We start from the raw sequence: 19,815 nt of genomic DNA, 5'->3' as shown, positions 1-19,815 counted from the left end.
CCTTTTGGGAAAACCTATTTTCCCCAAGTTCTGCACCAGCGAGAGCCCTGCCTCCTTGGACCCTGCAGGCTCGTGGGATGTTGGCCCGGGGAAGGGGATGACCACGTGGCGGCCAGGATGCCTCCAGGGCGGGAGGGCGGCAGGGGCCCCCACCACGTGCCTGGCACACGCATCTCTTGTGAAAGGCAATTAAAGGTCTGACTCCATTGCTGATTTTCACGTTGACTTTTTTTTATTAATTTTTTTAATGTTTATTTATTTAAAAAAAAATTTTTTTTCAACGTTTTTATTTATTTTTGGGACAGAGAGAGACAGAGCATGAACGGGGGAGGGGCAGAGAGAGAGGGAGACACAGAATCAGAAACAGGCTCCAGGCTCTGAGCCATCTGCCCAGAGCCCGACGCGGGGCTCGAACTCCCGGACCGCGAGATCGTGACCTGGCTGAAGTCGGATCGTGACCTGGCTGAAGTCGGACGCTTAACCGACTGCGCCACCCAGGCGCCCCCTTTAATGTTTATTTTTAAGAGACAGAGAGACAGAGCATGAGTGGGGGAGAGGCAGAGAGAGAGGGAGACACAGAAACCAAAGCAGGCTCAGGCTCCGAGCTGTCAGCACAGAGCCTGACATGGGGCTTGAACACACGAACCGTGAGATCATGACCTGAGCTGAAGTTGGCCGCTTAACCGACTGAGCCACCCAGGCGTCCCAATGTTGATGTTTTCTAACATGGCTTTTCTGAACACAATTGGGTTTTATTTCTCAACACAATTATTAATTAAATACAGGGAGGAAGTTTAACAGAAGTTGGATGTCTTTGGATGGCCTGATAAATTGGAAAAACTCAGTTTTGTCTGTGTCTTGAGTGAGGAAAACCCAGTCCTTCCTCGTGAATGTCCTTTACTCACACATAGAACAGGCACTTCTGTCACTTCTAGTTACCAGTCCTCTCCGGCATCACCAGGATATCCTGTCATCCAACTCGGTTCTGACACTGTCCACCTGCGTGAGGATGAAGTCCCACGAGACTGCCCCCCCACCTCCCTCGCCAGCTGCAAGTGCAGTTGTCCCTGCTCCTGACCTGCAGAGGTTCCCATGACCCCCTCTTCAGGTTCGATTACTTTGTTAGAGCTGTTCACAGAACTCAGGAAACACATTTGCCAGTTGAAGGATGTGATAAGGGGTGGGGCAGGTCTGGGAGGGTCCCCTGCACAGGAGCCTCCACCACGTGGAGTTGGGGCGCGTCACCCTTTCAGTGTGGATGTGTTTACTCACTTGGAGGCTCTTGGGACCCTGCGCTACTGGGATTTATGGGGACTTCCTCTCGTAGGCATGCCTGCGAGATAGACTAACTGCATTTCCAGCCCTTCTCCCTCTCTGGAGAATGGGATGGGAGGAAGGGGCTAACAGTTAACAAGCTTCCAATCATGGCAGGTCTTTCTGGGGGCCCGGCCCCCCCCCAGGAGCCTCTAAGAGTTGCCTCAGAACAAAAGACATGCCTGTCACCCAAGAAATTACAAGGGTTTCAGGAGCCTTCGGTCCACAGGGATAAAGGAAACATCTTCCTGCATCGAGGAGCGTCCAGGTGCCGTGACAGGACAGAGCAAGGCACCACTGGGCATCAAGTGGGGTCACAGTTGATGTGGGGCACAGGGGTGAAGGCAGCCCTCACGGGAGGGGGGGGGTCCCCTTGGTTCTGCGCAGGCCGACCTGGGGATGCTAAAGAGGTCAGAGCGGGCCCTGGAAGAGAGCCGTGAACATGGAAGCAGCCACAACTTCTGACACTGCTACAAACCTGCCTGGGAGGGAGGTCTGAGCTCCAAGTGCCTGGAGCCCGGGGTGGAGGCTGGCTGTGCAGAACTTGACTGTGTGCTGTAAGAGCTACAGGTTTGGTCTTCACCCCCACTTCTGTCCAGAGCCCCAAGCCCCCACAGTCCCCTGATCTGTGGTAGAGGCGGACAGAGGTGTGTATACCGTGCTCCAAAGTGGGGGCAGTGCTGTGGGACTGAACCCTTAACCTGTGGGGTCTGCACAGACTCCTAGCACTTCATGTCAGAAGACGTATGAGTGAAGAAACCATTTTCTTCTCATGGCCGTGCCCTCCTGCCCCTTGGTGTGGGGTGCTGAGAAGTCGAAGACCTGTGAAACGAGATACCATGTAGGCCTGGCCTGGAGCCTGAATGTCCCAGCTGCTCTGCAGACTTACTGTGCCTCTAATCGAGACTCCAGTGTTTCCTGGCACTCAGGAGCTGAATCTGGAGACCACACGGGAGAGTAAAGGGCTGAAGAACCCAAGGGACCCCTGGAGCAGGAAGAAGGGCCTGTCCCGGCAGAGGCTGGGTTTGCAGAAGCTCTGGAATCAGGGCACTGTGGCCAGCTCAGGGGTGGGCAGAAGTGTCCAGGGGAATGAGACAGCCGAGACAGAGCTCCATGGCTGGATGGGACAGCCTTTTCTCAGATTTAGATCAGAAGGACACTGGCTTACATTCCCTATTGTTTTCAATGATATATAAAAACCCCTCTGAATCAATAAAAAAGAAAAACCAATACTTCACAGTGGAGGGGACGCCAATGAAAAGCCGGTCACTGCTGACAGGACAGATGCAGGCCAGCCTCAGTGCACACGTGACGGGGGGTGGGGAGTCTGGGTGCATGGGGGCTGGGCTCTGGACGCCAAGGTCATTGCTATGGGCTGCAGGGGGGACGAGTGACCAGGCCCCTGGGAAGCACTAGGCATTGCCTGATAAAGCTGGATCCCTCACCCCCAGCCCCCAGCAGTTCTGTTCTGAGGCCCAATCCCTGGCAGATCTCCCGAGCCCCACGTGACCAGAGATGCATGGGGGTTGGCTGTAACGGAAGACGGGGGAGCATCCGAAATGCCTGCTGACAGGACAGGCAGGTCTCAGGACCCCTTCCTTCTCTTAAAAAGAACCGTAACGCCAAGAGCTTTGTGGGGTCATCTTTGGTCTTTGCTGTTCGACTTTCCACTGAGAGCCAGCTTCCCTGGCTACAGGCAGGCTGCGCTGAGCCCATGAGCACTCAGGAACACCATGAGCCCACCTCTGTGTCCCTGAGCGCCTGGGGAAAGTCCAAGTGGAGACATGGCAGATCCAGTGGGAAATGCATTTTCACCTTTTGAGATGGATTCATGGGAGAAACCAAATTCTCAGAATTGTAGTATCCCTGGTTTTGGGGCCAGAGTCCCCGAGAGGCTGTTTTATTGCCATGGCCTCTGCAGAGGTCACGGTGCCGCTGCCAACACCGGTACCTGGGAGGTCCGAGTGATGGAGGCCCGGGCTGGCTCAGCCAGCGGCCCATGGTCTGCTCCCACGATGCCCTGGGCCCATGAGCAGCTCTGGGTGAAGGTCTGTGCTGCCTCCTGGGCTTAATATTCAGAGGACAAGGCAAGAAACACAGGAAAGAGGATGGGATGTGGCAGTTGGAGCTCAGGGCTCCCCTGGAGCCAGGAGACACTTGACTTCACTCAGCGGGTGAACAGGGCCAACAGGGCTCGAGAGCTCCTGTCTTGTCAGGAAAGAGGCCTTAGGTAGAGTCCACGGGCAATGCTCCGAGCCGGGGCTGCAACCACCTCACGAGATGTGACGGGTGGGAGATGGCTGCTGTGGGTCACGTGACTGAGGTGGTCCCGGGCCTTGAGGCCACCCTAAGGGTCAGCCTTGTGTCTCCCCTCATGAAGGTACCAGGTCACAGCACTCTCGAGGGGTAAGTGGGGACCGAATCCAACAGGGTTCCCGTAGGAAGGAGGGTGAGGGGCACGCCCGCCCCGGGCCGCCTGGTTGATTTTCCTGCGCAGGCTGCACAGGCAGGAGAGAAGAATGCCTCTCGCCTAAGGCAGAACCCCAGGCGGATGAAGTTCCTGTGCTCCACCTCTCCACTCTAAGAGTTTAGAACTATCTTATCTGCAATACTGAAAATAACATGTCTGCTGGCTTCCAAATGAAGACATGAATGGACATTACTTTTTATACTTAGTCACTTCTGCAGCCCCACGGGGCAGTAGCAACCAGCAGAGCCCTCAGTTTGGTGGCGTGCCTGGTCCTCAGGGCCCGAAGGTGAGGGTCCATCTGCCCTCCACATGGTGTCCCTGTGTGCTGGAGAGTCCCTCAGGTGCCACTCACATCTTGGGCCTCCAGCAGTCAGAAGAGGCCCCTGCTTAGGGGCTGGAGACTGGTCCCGGTGCGCCGGCTCAGCTCCTCGAGAACCTGCTTTTCCTTCTGGTACATCTGAAAGAAGGGAATGGAAAGTGACTGTGGACTGCTTCATGGCCTGGCCCCAGGGGTGCCCTCTGGGGGAAGCCCATCCCCATGGCTGTGGCATGAGGAGCCTCTGCTGTGTGGACTCTCCCAGATTCAAAGTGCAGGACCTGGTTCCGCTTACCTTCACCCAGCGCTGCACAGGGAGTATGGACATGCTGCCTGTGGGGTGATGGGTGGGGACAGCAGGAGGGACTGGGGGCCAGGGGCTGAAGTAGTAGCCCTGGGTAAAAGAAGATGAGTCCCTATTTGGAATTGCAGAACAGGCCAGACAAGTCAGTGGGGCCCAGGAAATGGGGGAGGGCAGCCCCTCCTGGGGGAAAGGGTGGTCAGTGCTTGCAGGGGTGGGGGGGGTGGTGGTGGGGGGTGGGTGGGTGGGTGAGGAAGTCCCAGGAGGGCTGGGGTCCCTGCTGGCGGTGACAACATGGACTTTCCAAGGTGCTGCCAGAGGGGGGCGAAGGGGCCTCATCAGGGTCAGTCTATGACTTGGAGGGGTGTGGCCACAGGCGACCCAGCCTGAGATAGACTGGATGTGAGGACAACTGTATCAAGGACTCTTGTTAATTGAAAAAGTTTTTTGATGCCTTCCAGAGAACCCAATTATTTGACTACAAATATAATGTGAGCTTATTAAAAACAACACGTATATATCCCAGCACACAACCTTATACATGGGGTAGATACACTGGCACTTCTGAAGGATACGAATGGCTAAGTAACTTCACCCGATAGGTCCCTATCAGACGCCTGCATGATTTGAGTTCCCAACTGATCAATAACATCACAATTTCTCTTGTAAAGATTTTTTAACTTTAAACCATTAGAGTTTTATAGAACTTACAGAATTTGGTCTCTCTATTCAGTCGTTCCTTTCAACAGTGAATAAGCAATACAGTTAGTAGCATTGGGGGGGCCCGATATTTTGAACACTGCTAGTCTTTTTTTGTGAAATAAGCCTTTATAAAATTCCTTAATTTACTGCCTTTGTGTTTTGTTTTGTTTTGTTTTCCAAATCTGGTCTTCATACTTGACTGCAGGAGATAGCTAGGCAGCCCCGGTTCTTGGTGTGCCCTCTTGTGCATATGGTGGAGGACTGGAGGACAGCTCCTACCTTCTGCCATTCAGCCTCCGTGCTGTGTGTGAAGCCCAGCAGGTGACAGAGCCCATGGGTGGCGGTCACCTGTCAGAAAAATTAAAAAGCTGTTTCACGGACTGATCACGAGCAGGCCACGTGCCAGAGGAGGAGGAGCAGGGAAGGAAGGGAGAACTCAGCCCATGCGTGGTGGGAGGTTAGGAACCCAGGGGTGGAGGGTACCTGGGGCTGTGAGGGGTGCCTACGTGCAGTGGAGTGCCGGCCAGGAGGAGAGTGGCCGGCCTAGCCCTGTCGTGGGGGGATGAGGGTGGTGGGAGCGGCGGGCCGGCCCTCCCCTGCAGGCACTGGATCTCTGGGGTGTGGCAGGGGGTGCCGGAAGTGGATGCCCACCGCAGCCTGTGGGGTGCGTGGCTGCCGGCCGCAGAGACCCTGGAGCCGAACCCCATGCTGAGCAGTCCCGTCTGTGCCAGGGCTCCTGCTCCCAGAAAGTCCACCCCCACCCCAGAGAGCAGGCCCCCAACACCTGTCACAATGGCTCTTGCTGGGAAGCTCTGCTTCAAGTCACACAGAAGCTCCAGGATCCCCTAGAGATAATTCAGGGGCTGTCTGGTCAAAGAAAAACACCTCAATCGAATCCATGAGGAAGTTAAAATACGATCGCTCTGCAGAACCACCCCTCCTTTCTTTTGCATCCAGCTGAGGAGAGTGGGATCTGGAAGGTCCTAGAGGCTACAGTCCCATCTACTTTGACAGTTCTGTAAGGAGCTTATTCAGTAGGTCTGAGTTAGCTACACAGCCTGCTGAGCTCCAGAGGTAAAAGGGAAAAACAAGGCTGTTTCCGGGAGCTTCCGACATGTTTCCTGTCCTCTCCTCTCACCCAACACTGCTCGGCTTAGGCTCTTCCCTCTCTCTGCCAGATGACGAGAGAGGGTACAGCCCCTACTCGTAGGTCTCCCTCCCCCAATAATCCTTGTCCCACACGGGAGGCAGTGCGGGTGCCAGCGTCCCACCCATGACCTCTTCCCAGGCCCGGGCAAAGGACACGGCTGTGGCATCAGGGGCCAGCACTCATTCCCACTTACGGTAAGGACGTCATAGTAATCCTCATTCCCTTTGCATTGCTGGAAGATATACTCCACTCCTAGGAAAATGTCACCCAAATTGTAGTCATCTGGAAAATCAGGCTGGGGAAGTTCACCTGCTTTTACATTCTATAAATGAGGAAAGACAGATTCGGAGAGCACGACCTCAGGAACACTAACCCGACAACAGGCCTACACATTTCATTCTGGAAGACCCCTACTCATCAGTCCCAAGGCAGGTGAGGAGTGGGGGAACCACAGTAGAGCCACTGTTTACGAGTGACTTCAGATGTTTCTGATGTGGAGAACAAAGGCAAAAAAAAAATTTCCTTACAACTTACAGCCCATTGACAGTCCCTTGAAACAGGCAGAATGACTTTCCTCTATGAGCTCAGCTGGCTCCATGATGACACTTTGCTAGGGGCAAAAGGCAACCTTAGCCTGACCCCCCAGGATCCTGTAAGCCTTCTTTAAACATATAGAAACTCCTTTAGAGGGGGGCCCGGATGCCTCAGTTTGTTAAGCGTCTGACTTAGCTCAGATCATGATCTCGCGGCTCGTGAGTTTGAGCCCTGCATCGGGCTCTGTGCTGACAGCCCAGAGCCTGGAGCCTGCTTTGGATTCTGTGTCTTCCTCTTTCTCTGCCCTTCTCCCGCTTGTACTCTGTCTCTCAAAAATAAATAAACGTTAAAAAAAAAAAAAAAAGGAAATTCCTTTGGAAACTTCCTTCATCTCTAGTCCCCAAGATATAGGTTAGCCATCATCCTCCAAGCATATGGTCCCCTGATATATATTTGAAGGGTCTCGTAAGTAAGGTTTTACAAGACAGAAGTAAATTAACTTCTTCTTACAATAGCTAACCCCCTCAGGGCTCTGGAAACCTTGTTTCCAAATTTCCTTGGAGGTTTCCCCTGTCCCTGACCCTCTCCTGACTTGAAAGTGTAAAATCAGCGACTCCTCACAACCCCAGTGCAGCTCTTCCTGCCCACAGGTCCTGTCCCTGTGCTTTAATAAAACTACCTTTTTTGCACCAAAGATGCCTCAAGAATTCTTTCTTGGCCGTCAGCTCAGAACCCCAACATTCCCACATCTTTTCCACCTTGTTGAAGGAGTTACTTTCCTTCTTTCATCCTTTCCAGTGCACAATCACACAAATCCACGTCAGTCCAATTTCTGTTCTGTTTGTTATTTTGTCCTAAACAATCTTCCACATCTTCCTACATAAAACCAAAAAACCCCCAGTCTATTAATCTGAGGTCGGTTCACACTAAGCTAGTCACGTGTGGATGGGTATTTAGGGTGTTTCCTCCCCATCAGGAAAAAAAATCAACCGAACATTTAAAATTTTTATAACATTTTGTCTTCTTCCTTTTCTTGCTTTACCCTCCTTAAATGTGACACTAGTGGATTAAAGAGTACACATATGTTTCAAATGCTCTTGGAGTATATTGCCAAATTGCTTTCCAAAAAGGTCTGGATGCTGCTACTAATAATGGCTTTGAATGAGTCATTTCATGATGCAGCTCATAACCTAATCACTATCTTTTATTGTTGAAAATATTTTTTCAGGGGCACCTGGGTGGCTCAGTTGGTTAAGCATCCAACTTTGGCTCAGGTCATGATCTCACGGTTCGTGGGTTTGAGCCCCTCATCTGGCTCGGTGCTGACAGCTCGGGGCCTGGAGCCTCTTTGAATTCTGTGTCTCCCTCTCTCTCTGCCCCTCCCATACTCGTATTCTCTCTCTCAAAAATAAACACTTAAAAAAAGAAGAAAATATTTCTTCAGTGTTATTTTACATTTTCAGTGAAAATTTCAGTGTTATTAAAATTTTTCAACCCTACCATACTTGCTACTGAATCACACAGTTGCAGAAGCACTCACTCCCCTTCAAACTCACTGACGGTCTTCTGAAGGATGGCACCAATCACTTTTTCTCCCCGGGTGATGGGTATTGGTCAATAGGGGCTGGTCATGCTGCACTCTACTCATGTGTACACTTTTTTTTTTTAAATGGTTATGATTTTGAGAGAGAGTGCAAGCAGGGGAGGGGCAGAGAGAGAGGGAGACAGAGAGAGAGAAGAATCCCAAGCAGACTCATGCTGTCAGCACAGTGCCCAAAGAGGGACCCTAACTCACAGACCCGTGAGATCATGACTTGAGCCAAAACAAAGAGCCAGACACTTAACTGACTGAGCCGCCCAGGCTCCCCTCATGTGTATATTTTAAAGTTCTCTCTCTTTTTTTTTTTTTCAAGTTTATTTATTTATTTACTTAGAGATAGAGTGAGAGCAGGGGAGGGGCAGAGAGAGAGAGAGAGAGAATCCCAAGCAGTCTCCACATGGCGAGATCTTGACCTGAGCCAAAATCAAGAGTTGGACTCTTAACGGACTAAGCCACTCAGGTGCCCCTATTTTAAAGTTTCCAAAACAAAACTTAAAAATCAGAGTATTTACACCAGAAGGTGGGCCAGACAAGAGGAGAATACTTTTTACCTCATGAAATGGAAAGGAAAGCACATCTGTTGGCAGATTTTTCTCTCTGTAGATTTTATTAATGTGCTGAATACTCTTGTTGTCAACACAGATGATCGCCAGGTCAAATTTCTGCACCCCTAATATACTCCTCACAATCTCCAACTTCTTGCGAAGAGGCGCTCTCCTGATGGGGACAGCTCGTTGCAGGTTTCTAAGCACCAAACTCATTTTCGGAACAACATGCCCTTTAAAAATGTTTAAAAAGGAGCCTGTGGTCAAAGTTTAAAAGAACACAAATCAGTAATTGAAAGTGGCAATAAATTCTATAAAACTCTATAAAAACACATATAGACCTCACATCATTTTATTTTGTGAAACTCACTGAAAAATTTAAGGGGATTTACATTTTACCATAAGAAAGATACAAAAATGAGGGAATATAATAGGAAGTCCTAGAGTCAGGCCTGCCAGAATGGAACAGCAGGTAGGAAATTAGGACCTGTAGCCAGGAAGGGGCCATTAATAATGAAACCGGGTTGGGGCGCGGGCGAGGAGGTGGAGGAAGAATACGGTGAGTTGTGAGGTGGTGTGGGGTTGTACAGGATGGGGGGAGAGGGAGGTGTAGGGTGCTATAGGGTGAGGGGGAGTGGGGGGGTGTGGGGTGAGGGGAGGGGAGGTGTGGGGTGAGGGGAGGGGAGGTGTGGGATCATATGGGGGGAGCGTGGGAGGGTGCTATGGGGAGGTGTGTGTGAGCGGAGGCGGGGAGGGGAAGGGCCGAAGGGCGTGAGTCCTAGGGAGACGGCAGGGGTGGGGGAGTGGGTCGGGGGCTTCCCAAGGGACCACTCAGCGTGGCACCGAGGCTCCGAACGCAGGCTACGGGCAGCACGCGGGCTGCGAACGACGCCCCGCTTTAGAGAGAAAGCCACCGGCTCACGTACCAGGTTCGAAGCCAACGGGGTCCCGTTGACATCCCGTGCGCCGGAAGCCCTCCGGCCTTCCGGCTGGAGGGCGGAACCAGAGTGTGGCGGAGTCAGTGTGGGGCCGAGCCGCGCGGAAGGGCCGGAAGCTGGTCCGTTGCGTTTTCTTTCCGCAGCGCGCAGCGAAGGCCTGGCTCCGGCGGCTGCGATCCGTGTCTGCGCCTCCAGCCGGGCGCCGAGGGGCCCCGGGGCGGCGGCAGGCGGCGGGTCTCCGAGTCCCTGAGCCGGATGGTGAGCGCGGCGCGGGGCCCGACCTGGGTGGAGGCCGCTTCCTTCCCCTGCGCCATCTCCCCGCCACCGCGCCCCTGTAGTCCGCGGAGCGGGCCTGGGGCGCGGGCGGCCGAGGGCCGGGGGCGGGACTTTTCTGGTTGCGCGGCATCCGTTCCCGGCCCTTCTCGGGTCTGGGGGCGGCCTCTCTGCGGGGCACTCGTCCTTTGAGCCGGTTTCTGGGTCATCGCAGGTATGGCAACACAATTTATTTCTATATCTGGGAAGAACATTTAGTGTTCTGGTTGCTGGGAGAAAATTAGAAAACACTGCAACACTAATGTTCTTAACAGCGTTACACTGTAGCTTTCTGGCTATGGAGATTGGAATAAGTTTGGAGAAACTCCTCTCTTTAAAAGTGTGACTACATTCATTTTCTTGTTGTTATTTGAGTTTTTTCGTGAACTTACCAATTCAGAAAATGATTTGAATTTTTCCTTAGTCTGAAGTATCACGCTTCAATCTCCAGTAACGAAGTAATTTATTTCTCCACCCTCTACTCCAGCCCTCCCCACAAACTCCCCACTGGCTCTCAGAAAATAATACCTAACCCTTTGATTTGCCCAACTTTCCATTATTCTTAGAGTGTGACATGTGCTTAAAAATTATCTTCTTAGTCTTCCAGCAGGACATAGCTGTGATGATCTCAATTTTTGTCTTCCAGCTTATTGTGAAGATGAGGGTGGCTTCCTAGTTGAACAGACTGTTTAAAGAAGAGAACAACTTGTGTATACATAGTATTCACTACCTTGGATCAGAAGATGAACCCAACCAATCCTTTCAGTGGGCAGCAGCCTGGGGTTTTTCCAGCATCTTCCAGTAGTTCCATAGGAACATTTCAGGCTAAGCCGCCATTTCGATTTGGTCAGCCCTCGCCTTTCGGACAAAGCAATACGTTATCTGGGAAAACGTCAGGATTTTCACAGGTATCCAGCTTTCCAACATCTTCCGGAGTAAGTCATTCTTCTTCAGCACAAACATTAGGATTTTCCCAGACCTCAAATGTTGGACTGTTTTCAGGACTTGAACACACTCCAGCCTTTGTAGCTGCCTCTGGGCCTTCAAGTTCGTGTGTGCCTGGAAACCCAGGATTTAGTTTTAAATCATCCAGCTTTGGGACTTTCCCAAGTACTTCTACATTTGGACCAGAAACTGGAGAAATAACAAGCTCTGGTTTTGGGAAAACAGAATTTAGCTTTAAACCTCTGGAAAATTCAGTGTTCAGACCAATATTGGGGGCTGAATCTGAGCCTGAGAAAACTCAGAGTCAAATTACTTCTGGATTTTTCACATTTTCTCACCCCATTAGTAGCGGACCTGGGGGACTGGCACCATTTTCTTTTTCTCAGGTGACAAGTACAGCTAGCAATTCAAATTTCACCTTTTCAAAACCAGTTAACAGTAATAATTCGTCATCTGCCTTTGCCTCTGCTTTGTCAAACCAAAACGTAGAGGAAGAGAAGAGAGGCTCTAAATCACTATTTGGAAGTTCTAATAGTAGCTTCACTAGCTTCCCCATATCTTCAGGGTCTTTGGGAGAACCCTACCCGGTTAGCAAAACCGGGGTCAGACAAGGATGTGAAGAAGGTATATCCCAAATGGAGCCACTTCCCAGCCTCATGAAGGGACTGAAAAGGAAGGAGGACCAGGATCGCTCCCCAAGGAGGCATGGCCATGATGGAGCAGAAGATGTGGACGCTCTGTCTAGGGGAGATCATCCTCCAGATAAACGACCTGTCCGCCTGAATCGACCCCGGGGAGGCACCTTGTTTGGTCGAACGATACAGGATGTCTTCAAAAGCAATAAAGAAGTAGGTCGTCTTGGCAACAAGGAATCTAAAAAGGAAGTTGGTTGTACTGAGTCCGCGGAAAATGACCCTGTGGCCATCCCAGGAGGGAGTCAGTCTTCCTCAGCACTTTCCCGGCTCCCAGGTGTGAAGGAGGAGGAAACTGAAAGTAGAGATAAAAAAGAAGGTGAGCTCTAAAAATGTGTGCCATCCAGTAAATGCTGCTGGCTTGTTCTTGGTAAATTTCCCTGAGTCTTAGTTTAATGTTTCTGGTAAGTTTCCTGTAAACATTAGGAATTCTAACATAGGAAGAAAATGTCTTGTATCTATAAACATTTACTTTGCTCTTACATAGTTGGTGCTTCCTATTTGAGATGTGACGTCTGCTACGTTTTTGTGCCCGTTCTCTTATCCCTAGATTCTCTAAGAGGAACACCTGGGCGTCAAAGTAAAAGAAGCGAGAGCACAGACAGTCTTGGAGGCTTGTCTCCTGCTGAAATCACAGCTATCCAGTGCAAGAACATCCCTGACTATCTCAACGACAGAACCATTTTGGAGAAACACTTTGGTAAAATTGCTAAAGTGCAGCGCATCTATACCAGGCGCAGCAAAAAGCTTGCCGTGGTATATTTTTTTGATCATGTGAGTATTTCCAACAAATTTAATGTGAGTGAGAAAAAGTTCGAGTGACCTTTGTCACTTTAAAACCTATTTTTTATTTATTTTATTTTTTAACTTTTTTTAATGTTCAGTGTGAGCAGCGGTTGGGGGGCAGAGAGAGAGGGAGACACAGAATCCAAGGCAGGTTCCAGGCTCTAAGCTGTCAGGAGCCCGATCTGGGGCTCGAACCCACGAACTGTGAGATCATGACCTGAGCTGAAGTTGGATGCTTAACCGAGTGAGCCACCCAGGTGCCCCATTAAAACTTATATTTTAATCTATCGCTTACTTGCTAGAATGGGCAAGCACTCAGATATCTTATTCTCAACTTGGCTCTATAATCACATAGCATTTTTTCAAAATTGAGTTTTCTTGTTTGTTTCTGATTTTCTTTTATTTGATCATAGTACATAATCACTGTAAACATTCCAACAATACAGAAAAAATCCCCATGTAATCCTATCCTCCAGGATAACTGACATTACTTATCTGGTTTATACCTTGACTTTAAATATGTATATAAGTACACATTTGCATGACGCATTAGTTGTAGGGTGTATGCATATGGGGATTGTTCACACTATGTTGCGTTATGTTTTTATTATTTCTGAATTTTCTTCTGGGGAAAAAGTACTTTAGAGTTTGTAAAGTGGAAAGCATGTTTTCATACTTCTTTTAAGTGATGATGTAGGGGAAAAACCAGATGAATATGAATATTTGAAATGAACTATGAATATTTTAGTTAATATCATTGTAAACACATAGTCACGTTGTTTTTACACAAATGGGATCATGCTGCATATACTGTTTGCTTATGTTTTCAGGTTGTAATCTTTAGTATTTTCTGAAATCAATAAATAGCCTAATTAGAAGAGAATTGTTAAGTGCTGTATGGCATTCTGTCCTGTTTACTTACCTGGTTAATTTTCTATTTGTGGACATTTTGTACATGTATTTCTGATTGGTTTACATCCTTTGTTTAAATTCCTGAGAGTAGAAGTTCTGTGCCAAAATACTTCCATAGCTTTAGAGTTTTTGCTGTTTGTTCCTTTCTTTCTTTTTTTCTTTCAATTCAGTGGCATTAATTACATTCAGAGTGTTGTACCACCATCACCATTATCTATTTCTAGAAGTTTGTCATCATCCCAAACAGTAACCCTAACCGCTAAGTAGTATTTTCCCATTTCTTCCTTCCCCAAGCCCTTGGTGACCTTTAATCTACTTTCTATCTCTCTAAATTTGCCTATTCTAGAAATTACATTTATGTGGAATCACAGTATTTGTCCTGCTTATTTTGGTCAGCATCACGTTTTCAGTGTTTGTGTGGTTGTACTTTATTCCTTTTATGGATGGATAATAATTCCATTGTGTAGATGTATTTTTCTTTATTAATCTGTCGATGGACAGAGGCTGTTTCTGCTTTTTGGCTATTTTGAATAATGCTTCTGTGAACAGGTATGCAAATATTTCCTATCATTCTCTTGGGTATACACTTAAAGTAGAAGTGCTGGGTCATATGCCTCGTTTTTGTTTTGTTTTTGAAGGTATTTGACTATTGAGATGTACTTTTCTAGCTGAACCCTAAAAAAATATTTATGAAATAGGTGTGTAAATACATTGTTGTAGGCAGTAGTTCATTGATACATACAATGCTGAGGTCTCCTGATTATCCTCATCTCTCCTGTTACCTGGGAGCAAGCACGGTTACCTAGTATGATGTGTATTTTTCTAGACCTTTTCATAGGTTTGTCTATGGGTATACTAAAATGTACTTGATTTTGTGATAAAATGTATCCCACGTGTGTCATTCTCTTTTTTTTTTGTCTTTAAGTGTGACTTGGCAATCTTTCCAATACCGTATGTATTTACTGTATTACTGTATGTGTAATCAGATGGTGAGAGTCACCTCACCAAATGCCAACAAGGCTAATCTGTGGGTTCTATCACAGTAAAGTCATTACTTTCAAAAAGGAGAGGAGCAAATCCATGCCTGTGAGACAGGTAAGAGAGGTGAGGACCGTGGCTGCTGTGACTGGAGGCAGACTGCATGGTCAGAACATGTAGCGGATGGAGGCTTCGCTCTGTACAAAACTGTACAAATTCTGCTACTGCATTTGAAGTTTTAATTTCATTTCCTTTGGTCTGACGTCCTCATACGTTGTGGTGTGGACTGTTTCCCTAGGCATCTGCAGCCCTGGCTAGGAAGAAGGGGAAAAATCTGCATAAGGACATGGCTGTCTTTTGGCACAAGAAGAAACTGAGTGAGTTCCCGGTTACTCCCGGTGTGGGTTCCAGTGCTCTGCATGGACTGCCCACTGAGCTTTCCCCAGCACCAGGGCGGGGCTGGCTGTCCATGGATCCTGTGTCTCAGAGTGTTTCTTTGGGCTGCTTTGGAATCTCCCGTAACAATTAGGAGAGTATTACTTTTTCAAACACAAGTAAAATCCAGTGTCAGACTTGTGGTTCATAAACTCTGTGCTCTTGTGTCCTCAGGTCCCAATAAGAAGCCCTTTTCCCTGAAGGATAAGAAGCCAGGTGACGGTGAAACTGGCCAGGGCCCGGAGGACGCATCGTTTCAGCACTCCCCTCTTAGCAAGCCTGTGGGGAGGGCCGCAGCTGTCAGCCTCCTGAGTAAAAGGTGCGGCTGGTTCTTTCTGAGGACTGTTGGACACGGTGGCGTGTGGGTCCTTGACTTCTGTGCCCTTGATGGCAGTCATGCCAGAGCATGGCTGGGAAGTGGGTGATACGCTGACCCTTGAGGAGGGTTTCATGGGGAATGGGGGCCTGGGAGAGGGAGAGTAGGACATGGCGGAGAGGGCAAGGGGGAGACGGCCACTGGGCTCCTCCCACTCAGTTCCATGCCCCATGCTGTTGTACTCAGTATATAAGAAGCAACTTGTTCCCTTGAGAGGTCTAATTGGCTGTAATAACCAAGTTTTCCTAGTAGCTACTTCTAGCAATTTCCCGTATGACCTTCTGTAGGTCTAGCTTATCATGGTGAGGCGGTCTTCCTTTTGGCCACATTATAGCTGGGGAACTATACAAGTGTACAGCCCTCAGGCCAGAGTGGGGACATGGTGTGTGCCTCACACGGCCTCAGTGGCTATCCATTCGCAAAGCCTCCCTCCCCAGCCCCCTTTCCGCATGATCCTCTCTTCCTTCCACAGAGCGGGCTGCTGCTCTTTAGTCCTTGGTGTATTTTGGTCAGCGTATCATTTCCTTACTTTCATTTTACAGTTAGCGTTTTAGTTGCTGATTTGCTTTTGATTTTTCTCTTCTCCCTCAGCCAGTCACATCTTCAACATTCGAGTTCCCAGAGTGTTGAAAGCCAGGTAGAAAATGGGGAAGCTGGGAAGCAGTGCTCATGTCTTTTTAGTACATCCTTCTGCGAGAATGAAGTAATGTATGAAAACATGTAGACACACGATTTCTTCATGGTGTAAAAGTGGTTTTTCCCCCCAGGCTGAATTTCATTTTTTTGAAATAGAAATATGCGGAAGTTCATTTCACATGTTTAAATGGGCTCCTCTCATTTTTAAAAAGTATGGAATGTTTCAAAATTTGAAAATCACAGTGAAAAATAATAACACCTTTACACTCCTCATTAGGATCATCATCGTCTCCTGTTAGTGATTTTAGTTTCAGTTTTGGAGGAGCAGAAAATCTTGAATAAGGAAAGCATCCGGAAGCGGAAATGACAGAAATGCTTGATGGATACAAGACCCTTAATGTGTTACTTTGTTTGTAGCTCTCCCGTGAAGAAGCCAAGTCTTCTAAAGACCCATCAGTTTGAGGGAGACCCTTTTGATTCGGGCTCTGAGGGCTCCGAGGGTCTCGGGCCATGTGTGTCATCTCTTAGCGCCCTGATAGGCACCGTGGCTGAGACATCTGAGGAGAAGTACCGCTTGCTTGACCAGAGGGACAGGATCATGCGACAAGGTATTGTGGGTGCATCTCAGCAGAGGTTCAGAGACCTCGCTAAGGTCATGATAAGGTCATTCTGGGAGCTGTGAGGAGGGAGTGACTGCTGTCTGTGGAGGCTCACTGACATTGAGCCTTAGGCCTCCGAAGCGCCGCATGTAACTTTGTTGTTTACTAGTTTCCCAAGATGAGCATAGATGTAGATTTAATGCAGATATGTCTTTATTTATTTATTTTTTTTAACATTTATTCACTTTTGAGAGATAGAGACAGCGTGGGAGTAGAGGGACAGAGAGAGAGGGAGGCACAGAATCCAAAGCATGCTCCAGGCCCAGAGCTGTCAGCACAGAACCCGATGTGGGCTCGAACCCACGAACCGTGAGATCATGACCTGAGCTGAAGTTGGACGCTTAACCAACTGAGCCACCCAGGCGCCCCTTGAATTTTATTTGGGAGAAAATCCATAAACCATTTTTTAAAATTAAACATTTTAAAGGGCAGTTTTTAGACATTTAGAAAGCACATATTTTTTTTTTTTTTTTAATTTTTTTTTTCAATGTTTATTTATTTTTTTTGGGACAGAGAGAGACAGAGCATGAACGGGGGAGGGGCAGAGAGAGAGGGAGACACAGAATCGGAAACAGGCTCCAGGCTCTGAGCCATCAGCCCAGAGCCCGACGCAGGGCTCGAACTCCTGGACCGTGAGATCGTGACCTGGCTGAAGTCGGACGCTTAACCGACTGCGCCACCCAGGCGCCCCTAGAAAGCACATATTAAACAAAAATCAAAATGTTTTGTTTGACAGAAATCCCCACAAATAAAACTTAAGAAATGTCAACCCAGGGGAAAAATCTGTAACTCCTATCATAAAGGGCTGATTTCTCTGATACAGAAAGAACTGTGGAAATCAGTGTGAAAAAGACTAGCCCTTGGGGGGCTCCTGGGTGGCCTAGTTGGTTAGGCATCCAACTCTTGATTTCAGTTCAGGTCATGATCTCATAGTTTGTGGTTTCGAACCCCGCGTCAGGCTCTGCGATGACAGTGTGGAGCCTGCTTGGGATTCTCTCTCTCTCTCACACACTCTCTGCCCCTCCCAAGCTCATGCCCACTCGCATGTGCTTTTTTTTTTTTTTTAATCATTTATTTTTGAGAGCGAGAACATGAGCAGGAGCGGGACAGAGAGAGAGGGAGACAAGCAGCCAAGCACGCTCTGCACTGTCAGCACAAAGCCCAATGTGTAGCCCGAACCCATGAACCATGAGATTGTGACCTGAGCTGAAGTCAGACGCTCAGCCAGCTGAGCCACCCAGGCGCCCTCTTTTTTTTTCTTTCTCTCTCTCTCTCTCTCAAAAAAAAAAAGAAAAAAAAGACTAACTCAATAGAGAAATGAGTAGGTGGTCAGAAAAGTTACAGAAAAGAAAGTATACCTGACCCTTGACCAACACAAGGTCAGGGGTGCGGTCTCCCTTGTAGTTGGAAAATCCACATATGATTTTTGACTCCCCAAATGCTTACTTGCCTATAGGCTACTGTTGACTGGAAGCCTTACTGATAACAAAAACAGTCGATTAGTACGTGCTTAGTGTGTTACGTGTTTTATATACTGCATTCTAATAGTAAAGTAAGCTAAAGAAAAACATTATTAAAAAAATCCTCAGGAAGAGAAAGTACATTTATAGTATCGTAGATGTAAGTGGACCCGTGCAGTTCACACCCGTGTGGTTCGAGGGTCAGCTGTGTCACCAGTTGGCTCTTAAACATAGGGAAAGGTGCCCACGCCCTCCCACAGCGATGCACCTCCCAGAGTGGCATCTCCATATTGTGCCCTGATGCTGTGTCCTTGGGCAGGCTGGGGACAGCTGCACTCCTGTGGAGGAGGGAGAGTTGGCAGTATTTTTTAGCCTTAGGAAAGCCTGTGCCTTTGACCCAGCAGCTCGTGTGCAGGAATCTGTCCCATGGACAGTACCACACATATGTTTGTGTGTGAGATTCACACATAGGTTGTTTGTGATGGCAAAGATTGGGAATCGATTGTCCACGTAGCAGGATTCTAAACAGCCTGGAGGAAGATTAGGCTTTGTTTATGGAAAAATATGAAGATTTATTGTGAACTGATAAAAACATAGTGTGGTAAGTATGTAGTATGCTACCATTTGTGTATAAATAAGGGTAGGAAGTGTGTGTGTGTCCATACGCATGTGAGTGTGCTTGCATACGTGTGCATAAAATAGTGCAGATGTGAAAGGATCTGTTCATGTTGACTCAGGAGGAAAGTGGGGGGGATTTTATGTAGGACGTTTTTATACCTTTGGAGTGTGATCTGTGTATGTATATTAGCTATTTAAAAAGTAAGTATTCTATTAACTTTTCAAAAATATGTGTGGGGCACCTGGGTGGCTTGTTCAGTTGAGTTGACTCTTGATTTTGGCTCAGGTCATGATCTCCTGGTTCGTGAGTTCAAGCCCCGCATGGTGCCGGGCCTGCTTGGGATTGTCTTTTTTTCCTCTCTTTATCTCTCTCCTGCTCGTTCTTCCCCCCAAAAATAAGTAAACTTAAAAAAAATATATATGTGCAACGAGCACAAATGAAAAAGTATTTGTGTTTTTCTTTGCAAAGTTTTTTTGAAATTAGATTTTAGCTGTAGGATTTTCCTTTCTTTAGAAGCTGTGAATAAGTGGAATAATCACAGTGCCTCCTTAACATGGTAATAAAAGCTGCTGTCACGCATCATGTCATTGACATGGTGATTTTTTGTTGTTGAAACCCAGGAACGGAATTTTTGTATTCCAAATAGAATTAGTAGGTATTTAAATTTTTCCGAATAAAAATAAGATGTGTATATGTAAAAAGAATTTTTTTTTAATATTTATTTTGGGGGGGTGGGAGAGAGTGTGAGGTGAGAAGGGGCAGAGAGAGAGAGGGAGACACAGAATCTGAAGCAGGTTCCAGGCTCCGAGCTGTCAGCACAGAGCCTGATGCGGGGCTCGCACCCACAAACCGTGAGATCATGACCTGAGCCAAAGTCCAGGGCTTAACTGACTGAACCTGTATGTTTTGAGCTGTGAAGTTGTTGCATTCCATTTCGTTTAAAAGATACTTCTGTAAGAAATTGTATGGAAGGTAATAATTTATTCACTTCAGGACCGGGGTACATTCTCTTAGGTGAATCCTGTTAAAGACATGCTGGAAAAAAGTGATGAAATACTGAGTTTTAGAGTACTAGTGTATTTTGAATATTTACGGTTAACAAATTGATCTTTTTGACAAACATATTGCAGCATGA

At 48.0% G+C, this 19,815-nt stretch overlaps 2 protein-coding genes across 12 annotated transcripts in view; one reads left to right on the top strand and one right to left on the bottom strand.

Annotated features, from left to right (window-relative positions):
• Window positions 1-506: 506 nt before the first annotated feature.
• Window positions 507-10,627, bottom strand: YBEY (ybeY metalloendoribonuclease). 8 transcript variants are annotated; one of them, XR_015240535.1, is made up of 7 exons: window positions 9,859-9,986; window positions 8,939-9,189; window positions 6,447-6,575; window positions 5,888-5,948; window positions 5,383-5,451; window positions 4,137-4,241; window positions 507-2,136 (listed from the first exon to the last, which is right to left on the bottom strand). XR_015240535.1 is itself a non-coding variant. In XM_086676220.1 (6 exons), the coding sequence occupies exons 2-5, from the start codon at window positions 9,146-9,148 to the stop codon at window positions 4,155-4,157; spliced, it is 495 nt and encodes a 164-aa protein (XP_086532346.1). In that variant the 5' UTR covers window positions 9,149-9,189; window positions 9,859-9,986; the 3' UTR covers window positions 507-2,136; window positions 4,137-4,154. The 8 variants fall into 8 exon arrangements, 5 of the variants coding, with proteins under 5 accessions (XP_086532346.1, XP_086532347.1, XP_086532345.1 ...); XM_086676220.1 differs by lacking the exon at window positions 5,888-5,948; XM_086676221.1 differs by lacking the exon at window positions 507-2,136 and having other exon boundaries at window positions 2,945-4,241.
• MCM3AP (minichromosome maintenance complex component 3 associated protein) overlaps window positions 9,989-19,815 on the top strand; it is a 55,946-nt gene continuing 46,119 nt past the window's right edge. For 3 of the 4 annotated variants that reach the window (XM_025913453.2, XM_086676216.1, XM_086676218.1), the window contains exons 1-6: window positions 10,104-10,357; window positions 10,829-12,138; window positions 12,370-12,593; window positions 14,794-14,872; window positions 15,105-15,249; window positions 16,360-16,550. In XM_025913453.2, the coding sequence (XP_025769238.1) occupies window positions 10,926-12,138; window positions 12,370-12,593; window positions 14,794-14,872; window positions 15,105-15,249; window positions 16,360-16,550 (1,852 nt within the window). In that variant the 5' untranslated portion in view covers window positions 10,104-10,357; window positions 10,829-10,925. Of the gene's footprint in view, window positions 10,358-10,828; window positions 12,139-12,369; window positions 12,594-14,793; window positions 14,873-15,104; window positions 15,250-16,359; window positions 16,551-19,815 lie in introns of all 4 variants that reach the window. The other variant, XM_086676217.1, reaches the window with a different exon arrangement.

The sequence above is a fragment of the Puma concolor genome, chromosome C2 (genome assembly GCF_028749965.1).
Source record: "Puma concolor isolate L17-30 chromosome C2, mPumCon1.1.hap2, whole genome shotgun sequence".
NCBI classification, from domain to species: Eukaryota; Metazoa; Chordata; class Mammalia; order Carnivora; family Felidae; genus Puma; species Puma concolor.
The sequence above is the reverse complement of the archived record's forward strand: the minus strand, read 5'-3'. Positions and strand labels throughout refer to the sequence as shown.